The 12,679-nt window shown below is 39.7% G+C and overlaps 1 protein-coding gene across 4 annotated transcripts; it reads right to left on the bottom strand.

The window, feature by feature from the left end:
• Positions 1-3,760: 3,760 nt before the first annotated feature.
• Positions 3,761-12,407, bottom strand: LOC109900773 (uncharacterized). Of its 4 annotated transcripts, XM_031837230.1 has the most exons (11): positions 11,225-12,407; positions 9,831-10,026; positions 7,643-7,736; positions 6,521-6,714; positions 6,169-6,374; positions 5,880-5,924; positions 5,704-5,719; positions 5,111-5,311; positions 4,804-5,006; positions 4,386-4,431; positions 3,761-4,147 (listed from the first exon to the last, which is right to left on the bottom strand). In XM_031837230.1, the coding sequence occupies exons 3-11, from the start codon at positions 7,648-7,650 to the stop codon at positions 3,963-3,965; spliced, it is 1,104 nt and encodes a 367-aa protein (XP_031693090.1). In that variant the 5' UTR covers positions 7,651-7,736; positions 9,831-10,026; positions 11,225-12,407; the 3' UTR covers positions 3,761-3,962. The 4 variants fall into 4 exon arrangements, with proteins under 4 accessions (XP_031693090.1, XP_031693089.1, XP_031693091.1 ...); XM_031837229.1 differs by lacking the exons at positions 7,643-7,736; positions 9,831-10,026 and adding an exon at positions 10,540-10,553 and having other exon boundaries at positions 6,521-6,712; positions 11,225-11,330; XM_031837231.1 differs by lacking the exon at positions 11,225-12,407 and having other exon boundaries at positions 6,521-6,712; positions 9,831-9,884.
• Between the last annotated feature and the right edge of the window lie 272 nt (positions 12,408-12,679).

Genomic DNA, 12,679 nt, shown 5'->3' on the forward strand with positions numbered 1-12,679 from the left:
TTGATCAAAAGACCAATTAGTAGAAAAAAGATCCATGTTGGGGTGCCTATGTTAACGCAGCCAACATATCAGAAACAGTTTCACTTTCATATTCAAGAGACACTATAATAGGCTTTTAGAACTGCAGCATCACCTGTTTTTTCAACTGGCATTTGGTTAAAGATTGGCATGCCCTAGTTAACCATTAGCCTGTGGAACAACCTAAAAAGCCTCTGACATTCATTGTAAAAAAGAAAAGTAAAAGTATAACTTGTCACCAACACTGAGTATTATTCATACAGAAATCACATCCAGTATTGTTAAACACTGTCACTGGAACAGCTTTAAGGCTTGGGGGCCATGTGGGGGAATGCATATAGGGTAGAAGTACCTGATCTGGAATCTGTTTAGCGTCTGCTCAACACAAAACCTGTTCCTACTGGTTGGCCTCAAGAAACGGCCCCTTTTACAGTCGTGGTGAATGAGATGAGAATCTCATTTGTTGTCTCCACAAAGAGGGCGTTTCGGGATTGAAGTAATCTCAAAGAAGGTATGCAATATGGAGAATTGATACTGTAGTGTTTATCTTTGCCAGAAAATACTGACTACAGCTGCGCTTGTTTACACTGCCTACACTGAGGTCGGAACGCAAATATGGTTCTATCAAGACACCGTGAAGCCGGCGGCAGATATTGGTCAGAAAACTTACCTCAATGCAGGGATGGGATATGCCACTGTACTCCAAATAACTTCCCTTTTCGTCCTCATAGCTACCAAAAGCCACAGAAGCCGTTATCGAATGGCATGTAGAGTTGAACAACAAAGGAGCTGATTGGCTGACACTGCCATTCTAAATGGCTGTGGTGGCTACTGCTAGGGCAGTTTTCTGTAAAACTAGCAGTATTTCAATCTTCTCAATATATCAGTGTAGAAAAGGTCAAATTTTGAGTACAGTGGCATATACTAGGATTTTGCCGAGTAGTCGGACAAAATGAGTATCACCACTGAGATGGGCAATTTTCTGTATAACTTAGCTGGTTGTCTGTAAAGATAAGGGCGGGCTGTACGTTGATCCTGCTGCTCTGATTAGATAGAGTGAAGCTGTATTTCTCCAGCCACTTTCTTGTGGGGCGGCAGGGTAGCCTAGTGGTTAGAGCATTGGACTAGTAACCCGAAGGTTGCAAGTTCAAATCCCCGAGCTGACAAGGTACAAATCTGTCGTTCTTTCCCTGAACAGGTAGTTAACCCACTGTTCCTAGGCCGTCATTGAAAATAAGAATTTGTTCTTAACCGACTTGCCTAGTAAAATAAAAAATAATTTCACCCTAATCAGTTTTCCTTGCATGTTTTTGGTCTGATCATTTAGATTCAGTGGCGGTCGGTGTCCCGTTTAAGATGCTTTTTTAATGAGCATGGCACATATTGGATGACTGTCATTCATATTCCATTCACCCAGCTCAATGTAACCGATAGGTTAAGGCAACAACATTATACTAGAATTTCCACTGTACCCATCATGAGGTTGCTACAACCTAGCCTATGAATAACACCCCTGATCACACGCAAACACAGTTCACTTTCATAACAGCATGCTCCTGTTGCAAGATGTATATATAATTGCTTTTTGCAACTATCTACGCACTCTCCTCCTCTCACCTTTACCATTTACTTGTGGACTTCAGTGCACAAAACATCAGCTGTCTGTGACCAGGAAAAAAAAATTCAAAGCCAAACCTTCATAACATGACCGCAACATATACCCTACATCGCTGTCAAGTCATAGTCAACGAGAACTACTAGAACTAACGCATTAATAAACCAGCTACAATCATGCAGTACAGTGTACAGTGTACAGTCAAAAAGCAATTTTGCAGTTACACTGGCGGGCCTTGGTGACAATAAATTAATAAAACCAAAAGCTTACCTTGACTTGAAGAGTTCCAATGTTGGATAGCCATAGCCAGATAGCTAACATGACATCCCTCTGTTTGAGCCGGGTGTTTGAGTAGGCTAAACTAGCTATCTTTTTCAGGACCCTGTCTTTCAATGATCATTCCAAATAACTTCACAGATCTTCATTGTAAAGGGTTTAAACACTTTCCCATGCGTGTTCAATGAACCATAAACAATTAATGAACATGCACTTGTGGAACGGTCGATAAGAGACTAACAGTTTACAGACGGTAGGCAATTAAGGTCACAGTTATGAAAACTTAGGACACCAAAGAGGCCTTTTTACTGACTGAAAAACACAAAAAGAACAATGCCCAGGGTCCCTGCTCATCTATGTGAACGTGCCTTAGGCATGCTGCAAGGAGGCATGAGGACTGCAGATGTGGCCAGGGCAATAAGTTTCAATGTCCGTACCCCTAGACGCCTAAGACAGTGCTACATGGAGACAGGACGGACAGCTGATCGTCCTCACAGTGGCAGACCACATGTAACAACACCTGCACAGGATCGGTACATTCGGACATCACACCTGCGGGACAGGTACAGGATGGCAACAACAACTGCCAGAGTTACACCAGGAACGCACAATCCCTCCATCAGTGCTCAGACTGTCCGCAATAGGCTGAGAGAGGCTGGACTGAGGGCTTGTAGGCCTGTTGTAAAGCAGGTCCTCACTAGACATCACCAGCAACAATGTCGCCTATGGGCACAAACCCACCATCGCTGGACCAGACAGGACTGGCAAAAAGTGCTCTTCACTGAAGAGTCAGGGTTTTGTGATGGTCGGATTCGCGTTTATCGTCGAAGGAATGAGCGTTACACGAGGCCTGTACTCTGAAGCGGGATCGATTTTGAGGTGAAGGGTCAGTCATGATCTGGGGCAGACTGAACTTGTTATCATTACAGGCAATCTCAATACTGTGCGTTACAAGGAATACATCATGTGGTACCCTTCCTGCAGGCTCATCCTGACATGACCCTCCAGCATGACAATGCCACCAGCCATACTGCTCGTTCTGTGCGTGATATCCTGCAAGACAGGAATGTCAGTGTTCTGCCACGGCCAGCAAAGACCTGGATCTCAATTCCATTGAGCACGTCTGGGACCTGTTGGATTGGAGGGAGAGGGCTAGGACCATTCCCCCCAGAAATGTCCGGAAACTTGCAGGTGCCTTGGAAGAGTTGGGTAACATCTCACTGCAAGAACTGGCAAATCTGGTGCAGTCCATGAGGAGGAGATGCACTGCAGTATTTAATGCAGCTGGTGGCCACACCAGATACTGACTGTTACTTTTGATTTTGACCCCCCATTTGTTCAGGGAAACATTACATTTCTGTTAGTCACATGACTCTGGAACTTGTTCAGTAAATGTCTAAGTTGTGGAATCTTGTTATGGTCATACAAATATTTACACATGTTAAGTTTGTTGAAAATAAATGCAGTTGACAGTGAGAGGACGTTTCTTTTTTTTGCTGAGTCAATATATATTTTTATTTTGGATTCTCATTTTTCAGGGGGTGCGGCAGCACACCCAGCACACCTACTTCCTGCAGCTATGCATAGCTGTAGTTTTAGTTTACGGTTGACGGAGCTTGTTCCCCATTAGCCAATCAGCATTTTTCAACGAGTGCAAACGGGTATTTACGACTTGCCAACTGGTAAATACCACCTTCCCAATTGGTTAACAACGCATCATCACTCCTACCCCTGGCTCTCATGGAAGAGACAGTCCACTGTGAGTATTACATCACCTCTGGTCACTAGTCTGCTGCTGTCAGGTACAGTGTTTGACTATTCGTGCTTCATCAATGACACTCATAAAGCAACTGAAATTCAATGACTTTAATATTTAAAAGAAGGGCAGTCAAAGCAGAACAAAGTGACAACACAGAATATACTATCAGAGTAGTCCTACAATATTACATGAGCATCGTGCCATCTTAAAAACTAATATACTATCCTGATCGATAGGTAGAGTAGGTGCTTTTTTAGGCTTTATTCATTATTTTTTATGTATAATTAAGTCAGTTTATCTGTAATTTCTATGGTTTATTCCTCTGTTGCTGTTTAGACCTACTTGCTCTTTTTCCATTAGGTTATTTTGATAAACCTCATTGTTTTTTTTATAGAAAGAAACAATCAAAAATACCACCAAACACAAAAGAACAAGAAAAAGAAAAAGAATGAGCCAAACAAATGGTGATCTCTGGCAACCTGTAAGAGAGTAGAAAACATTAAAAGCTGTATGTCAGTTAGCCACAGTAAAGTACAATTATCACAATACAGTCAATGTTTCTGAAATGCAAACAATATAACCTCTATTAAAACATGTCATAATTACCAACAACTACATATGGATTACATAGTTATTAGTTATGAATATAATGTGAACATAAGCAACTGTAAATAGTGTAATGTTGTAGAATTTAGTTTTAATTAATGATGGACTTACAACGCCTGTCTGCCCTGATGCAATCAAGGACACTGGAACACACCATCTGGAAATGAAAACAATTAGAAAAAGACACATTGGCTTCAGAACAGTATGGAGGTTGTACTGTATATTTACTACATTACTAGCAACACGTAGACCTCTGAATAGGACTTTGACCAACAATACAAAATAAGAAATCATGAAAAACAACAATAGGTCCTGTTAAAAAAAAAAAAATCCCAATACGAAAATTGGTTGAGAGGGTATAATGCTGATGTATTTTGTCATTTGCTTTGGTTTGTCATACCATGAGCAGACCCATACAGACAGATCCAGATTCAGTTTGTCAAAGAATTAAAGATTTCAACATTATCTTTAGCTCTCATAGTACATAACTAACAAAGTGAGAGAAAAAATGACGGTGATGAGTTATTACCTCAGGATGTATATTAAGCTTCTTCAGAATCTCTTTGACTGCTGCTTCATTGCGATGACACTCCAATAGTCCCTGGCTCTCATGGAAGAGACAGTCCACTGTGAGTATTACATCCTCTCTGGTCACTAGTCTGCTGCTGCCAGGTACAGTGTAGTCTGAGTTGGAGGTGTGGTGCAGTACTACCAGAATGACAGGTTTACCAGCTGTCAAAAAGGAAAGCAAAATACACATCACCTCATTACCATTTTATTTTGTTTGCCTTTTCCAATTCATTTTGGATGGATTGACCCTGCCCTGACTAGATTACCAGGAATCTGCTGCAGTGCTGTTTCAATATCAGTCCCAGCACGAGAGACGATGGGACAGAAAGCCATGATGACATCACTCTCCTCTTGTGAAATCACTTCAGTACAGCCTCCTCTGATGACGAGATGTCTTGTCAAATCCACATGAGCACCCACGGTATTGCCAACCACAAATATGAAGAATCTCACCATCCCTGACATCTCTATAGAAACAGACAATATGAAGAAAATGTAGACATCTAGATATAATGCTTTATATTTTTTATTGTATTACATCAAAAATAGCTCAAGGGGAAGAATACACTAGTAGTCTACTGTGCTTATTTGGTAATATGGCAATCCAGTTATCAAGATGAGCTATGTCTTTGAAACAAGACAGGAGGCACTTCCTTCATAATAGTTTTTGGAAATGAAAAAATGGTGGATGTGGTTTTCCAACTGAAGTCAAACAATGCTTCCACATAATCAGTTTGCAGTCTGTTTTTCTTACAGGAATCAACATTGATCCCCCAATAGCAGTTTTCTTATATGACAAAGGAATGTAGATATTGTACATATACATCATATTAATGTATGATTTATAGCTTGTACTTACCTCGAGTAAATGTATGCTGCAACAGAGAGGTTACAAATTACATTAAAAAATGGATCTCTTTAAACTTTGTAAAGAATGAACTATGTATCAGACTGAAAACATCATATAGTGGTTAACAATTGTTGGTAATGTTGTCAGCTGATAAGTGGCAACACCTAAAATGAAAATATACATACCGGACCGTTTCTGTGATCAGGGATGTCCATGCTGATATCTACCACCTATGAATAAAATATTGCAATACACTGAATAAAGTGGTTCAATATACTTTCATTAAAAATAACAAATACTCATATTTAAATGAAAATTATTTACACTCTTGGACCCTGTCTAATAAAATACTTCAGTTAAAATGTCTGCTTTTGCATGTACTGTTTTTGCTAACCAGCTGAGTCTGGTTTGTGTGTCCAATTCATGAATGATCATGACTGAATGACAGATATACATAGAACATAGGCGAACTACCTTTGGCTTCCTGTTCAGCCGGTTCAGAATGTTACCAACTGCTGCTTTGTTGCGAGGGCAGTTCAGTAGTCCTCCCTTATTCTCATGGAACAGACAGTCCACTGTGAGTATTACATCACTTCTGGTCACTAGTCTGCTGCTGTCAGGTACAGTGCAGTCTGGGTTAAAAAAGTGATGCAGGACTACCAGAATGACATCTTTACCCTCTGTCAAAAGAACAAGGGACAAACAAAGCATTTATTCATGTCATTAGCCACCTGATACATGTTCTATCTAGATCAACTCTGATATGGAGATAGAACAGATAGATCAGACAATAGTATAGTTTGAGGATACTTTGAGGTTTGGCTACCTGGAATCTGCTGCAGTGCTGCCTCAATATCAGTACCAGCACGAGAGACGATGGGACAGAAAGCCATGATGACATCACTCTGCTCTGGTGACATCACTTCAGTGAAGCCTCCAAGTTGTCTCGTAAACTGGATATGGGAATCCATAGTATTGCCGGTGGTGATGGTGTAGTACCTCATCAACCTTGGCACCTCTGTTTTATAATGGATTAAAAAAAGAAAAGTCAAGTATAGACCTTAAAACTAAAAGTAGCAATGTTTTGGTTTAGATCACTGCCCAGACAACTATAAGCCTAACCTAAGATCTGGCCTGAAACATTATTTAAATAAGTGGTAGGTCAGTGTCCTGCTAAAATAATTACCTCTGCGTTCCATTGTAGATATGTAAGAGGAGTGAACAGGGAAAACATATTTATTAATCATGTAACAGACAATAAAATACATATCTTACTGTATAATATAACAACCAGTATGCAGACAATGTAAATATTTGAAGTCGTCTTTCACTTTCATTCTGATTATGACATATCACTCTGAGAAGCTATGCAGTCTCCCACCCAACTCCCCTCTTGCCTTTATTTGACCATGTTATTTACAGGAAACAAGAAACTAAAAGTCAATAGCTCACATCTATTTTACACCCATATAATTAGCATCTTAAATCCCATTATATGTTCTTGTCTGCACCAGTAGCCTATACACACCACATCAATTTGACTTATTCATAAATCATAGTGGTGTTAAATAAGAACTCAATGAAGGGTGAACAATGAGCAATGCATGAGTTTTCAGACAGGTGCACTGCTAAGAACAACTCTTCTGATATATAATGGCTGCATTGACACAGGCAGACCAATTCTGAAGTTTTGACCAATTTTTGAAAAAAGAGCTGATCTGATTGTTCAAAAGACCAATTAGTGGAAAAAGATAAGTATTGTATCATTTGTGTAAACGCAAGCAATGATGCCATGACTTATACTTATACTGTGTGCCTATCAATTTGGAAATTATTATCTGTTGTTTCAGTCTGGATATCAATTGAACAAAAAATACACAGATCAGATCTGCCTTTAACTGTATCATCTGTCAGTTAGTGCTAAATGTAAAGAGGAAAATTGACTTACCGAACCATAATGGTGTGTGAATTCCTTTGGAAGATGACTATTGAAAGACTGACTACCTTCTTTGATGCCCAGAGGAAAGTGAAAAAGTACACAGCTTGAGGGAAAAGAGATGGTTGTATCAGAAACAGTTTCACTTTCATATTCAAGAGACACTATAGTAGGCTTTTAGAACTGCAGCATCACCCGTTTTCTCATCTGGCATTCAACTGGCTGTAGTTAACCATTAGCCTGTGAAACAACCTAAAAAGTCTCTATAACATTCATTGTAAAAGTAAAAAAGAAAAACGAACATAACTTGTCACCAATGCTATGAGTAATATTCATACAGAAATCACATCCAGTATTGTTAGACACTCTCACTGGAACAGCTTTAAGGCTTGGGGGCATTGTGGGGGAATGCATGTAGGGTAGAAGTAGCTGATCTGGAATCTGTTTTTGTAACGGTTCTCTTGTGGTGAAGGAGAGTCGGAACAAAATGCAGCGTGTAGATTTCGATCCATGTTTAATAAACAAACGTAAAACACGAATCAATTATAAACACTACAAAACAAAGAACGTAACAAAAACCGAAACAGCCTATACTTGTCTAAACTAACACAGAGACAGGAACAAGGACACTAAGGACAATCACCCACAAAACACTCAAAGAATATGGCTGCCTAAATATGGTTCCCAATCAGAGACAACGATAAACACCTGCCTCTGATTGAGAACCACTTCAGACAGCCATAGACTTAACTAGAACACCCCACTAAGCTACAATCCCAATACATACACACCACATACAAAAACCCATGCCACACCCTGGCCTGACCAAATAAATGAAGATAAACACAAAATACTTTGACCAGGGCGTGACAGTTTTGCGTCTGCTCAACACAAAACCTGTTCCTACTGGTTGGACGCAAGAAATTGCCCCATTTACAGTTGTGGTGAATGAGATGAGAATCTTGTTTCTTGTATCCACCGTGGAGCCAGCGACAGATATTGGGATGATGGGATATGCCACTGTACTCCAAATGTTACCTTTATCCACATTTCTCCATCAAGAAGATTGAAATACTGCTAGTTTTACAGAAAAACGTCCCTTTTCGTCCTCATGCTAGCTACCAGTAGCCACAGCAGCCATTATGCAGGCAAGAGTGTGCAAGGTAGTATTGAATGTGTCAAGTCTCTCAACCTGTGCACCTACGTTGTAAACTTTCATTCATAGGCTAGTTATTAGGCTGTGTTTTTTTAATCCGTTTTTTACCTTGCAACTACCGTACATTGCCTTTTAATATCAGTTATTTCTTGTGTAGGCTGCTATCCTACTTTAAATAAAATCATGGGTTAGAAAAAAAATGGCCATGTTAGCAACACAACCCTGATACCAAGTAGGTTTTACTTTGTGGCTGTCTATCTAGTGGAAACAGGAGCACTGGTGGCAGGCTTATCAATTCGTTGTGCAGCCAAATCAGCCACGCAATATGTAGCAACAAACAGTAGCAACAAATATGCCCAATTTGCTTATTTTCTGTCCGTTCACCCACTTTTCTGGTCGTCATTTTAGGCTGCAGCTACACATACTGGATTAGTGTAGCCAAATCAAATGTATTTGTCACATACACATGGTTAGCAGATGTTACTGCGAGTGTAGCGAAATGCTTGTGCTTCTAGTTCCGACAATGCAGTAATAACCAACAAGTAATCTAACCTAACAATTCCAAAACTACTACCTTATACACACACAAGTGTAAAGGGATAAAGAATATGTACATAAAGATATATGAATGAGTGATGGTACAGAACGGCATAGGCAAGATGGAGTAGATGGTATAGAGTACAGTATATACATATGAGATGAGTAATGTAGGGTATGTAAACAAAGTAGAATAGTTGAGTGGCTAGTGATACATGTATTACATAAAGATGCAGTAGATGATATAGAGTACAGTATGTACATATACATATGAGATGAGTAATGTAGGGTATGTAAACATTATATTAAGTAGCATTGTTTAAAGTGGCTAGTGATATATTGTTACATCAATTTCCATCAATTTCCATTATTAAAGTGGCTGGAGTTGAGTCAGTGTGTTAGCAGCAGCCACTCAATGTTAGTGGTGGCTGTTTAACAGTCTGATGGCCTTGAGATAGAAGCTGTTTTTCCGTCTCTCGGTCCCTGCTTTGATGCACCTGTACTGACCTTGCCTTCTGGATGATAGCGGGGTGAACAGGCAGTGGCTCGGGTTGGTTGTTGTCCTTGATCTTTATGGCCTTCCTGTGACATCGGGTGGTGTAGGTGTCCTGGAGGGCAGATAGTTTGCCCCCGGTGATGCGTTGTGCAGACCTCAGTACCCTCTAGAGAGCCTTACGGTTGTGGGCGGAGCAGTTGCCCAGCACTGCAAATAAGCACTGTTGTTGTTATTTTGTGGAAATATAATAACTTATGAAAAAATTGTGGGACTGTCACAATCGTCTAATGAATTAACGGACAAAGGCACAGCGTACGTAGAGTTCCACATGTTAATTAATTGAAACTCACAAAAATAATAAAGAGCAACGAAACGTGACGTTCTGTAGAGCTCACAGGCATCAACACAAAAACAAGATCCCACAAAAACCCAGTGGGAAAAGGCTGCCTAAATATGATCCCCAATCAGAGACAATGATAGACAGCTGCCTCTAATTGGGAACTCATAGTCTTGCCAATGGTGATGGTGTAGTACCTTATCAACATTGGCACCTCTGTTTAATAATGGACAAAAAAAGAAAAGTCAAGTACAGACTCTAAAACTAAAAGTAGCAATGTTTTGGTTTAGATCACTGCCCAGACAGCTATAAGCCTAACCTAAGATCTGACCTTAAACATTATTTAAATAAGTGGTAGGTCTCTGTCCTGTTAAAATAATTACCTCTGCGTTCCATTCTGGACATGTAAGTGGAGTAAACAGGGAAAAAATATGCATAATGTAACAGACAATAAAATACATATCTTACTGTATAACATAACAACCAGTGTGCAGACAATATAAGTATTTCAAGTCATCTTTCACTTTCATTCTGACTATGACAGACCCCTCTGAGATAAGCTGTGCAGTCTCATACCCACATCCCCTCTTGCATTTATTGGACCATATGATCTACAGAAAACATAAAGTGAAAGTGGATTGCTCACATCTATTTTACACCCATATAATTAGTATCATAAACCTCATTATATTTTCCAATATGCACCAATAGCCTATACACACCACATCAATTTTACTTATTCATATATCATAGTGGTGTTACGATAACTGCATAACATGCATTGCTCATTGTTCATCCTTCCTTGAGTTTTCAGACAGGTGCACTCCTAAGAACAACTAATCTGAGACATAATGACTTCATTTACACAGGCAGACCAATTCTGAAGTTTTGACAAATAATTTAAAAAAGAGCTGATCTTATTGTTCAAAAGACCAATTAGTGAAAAAAAGATCAGTCTTCGTTGTTTAAGTACAAATATCAATTGAACAAACGATACACAGATCAGATCTGCCTTTAACTGTATCATGTCTAAGTTAGTGCTAAATGTAAAGAGGAAAATTGACTTACTGAACCATAATGGTGTGTGAATTTCTTTGGATGATGACTATTGAAAGACAATCTGACTCCCTTCTTTGATGCCCAGAGGAAAGTGAAAAGTTCACAGCTTGAGGGAAAAGAGGAGGAGAGATGGTTTAATCAGAAACAGCTTCACTTTCATATTCAAGAGACACTATAGCAGGCTTTTAAAACTACAGCATGACCTGTTTTTTTCAACTGGCATTTAGTTAAAGATTGGTATGCCATAGTGAACCATTAGCCTCCAAAACAACCTAAAAAGCCTCTATAACGATCGTTGTAAAAGTAAAAAGAAAAGAAAAAGGGGTAACTTGTCACTAACAATATGAGTATTATTCAGACAGAAATCGCATCCAGTATTGTTAATTTGTTTTGTTAGACTTCAGTGCGGCTTTTGACATTATTGATCATTAGATTAGATTAGATTAAACTTGGATCAAATACACTACAACGAAATGCAGTTTGCATCTGACCAGAAGTGCAAATAAAAGAGTGCAAAAAATGTACAAGTGAAACAATTAAATACAATGTATGTTATTAAGTGGGATGTATAAATGTGCAATGAAGGCAAATGGCAAGTACAAATGACAAGTCTTAATGTGCAATGAAGGGAAATTGAAAGTGAAAGGATACATGCAACTGAATTGCAGGGATAGCAGCAATGAGGTTACTGAGGTAGACATGTACAACTGAAAGATTTCCTTAATCAGACTTTGAAAAGCAATGTCAGAGTCCAGTAGTACCGTGAAGAATGCAAAGACAGTAATGCAACAAGGTCCCTGAGAGGCAGTACTAAGCTTGCGGGTGGATATGGCAGTGTCATAGAGTTCATAGTCCGCTGCTGGAAAAACGTATGTGTGATGGATTTACACCCCCAGCTATATTTATGATAAAGAGTTACCTGTCTAACAGAACGCAGAGGGTGTTCTTTAATGGAAGCCTTTCCACCATAGTCCAGGTAAAATCAGGATTTCCCCATGGCAGCTGTCTAGGCCCATTACGTTTTTAAATTTTTACTAATGACATGCCACTGGCTTTGAGTAAAGCCAGAGTTTCTATGTATGCGGATGACTCAACTCTATACATGTCAGCTACTACAGCGACTGAAATGACTGCCACACCTAACAAAGAGTTGCAGTTAGTTTCAGAGTGGGTGGTAAGGAATAAGTTAGTCCTTGTAAGCGGTGCGTAACTGGCTGCAGGGAAGTCAGGCGAAGTCAGGAGAGCAGAAATGGGTAACAACCGGAGCAGTTTAATGATGCAAAAACCCAAACTGCATGCAGAACAGCAAAATACGGGTAGAAATAACCCGTCGCACACCAGTCTGAAATGTACAATACACTTACAACAAACAATTCCACACACAGACATGGGAGGAACAGAATGGAGCAAACAGCGTACGCCGGGGCCCCCTCGATGTCCAGAGGGGGGCGGAGGAACCTCCCG

Source organism: Oncorhynchus kisutch, linkage group LG12, assembly GCF_002021735.2.
Source record: "Oncorhynchus kisutch isolate 150728-3 linkage group LG12, Okis_V2, whole genome shotgun sequence".
NCBI classification, from domain to species: domain Eukaryota; kingdom Metazoa; phylum Chordata; class Actinopteri; order Salmoniformes; family Salmonidae; genus Oncorhynchus; species Oncorhynchus kisutch.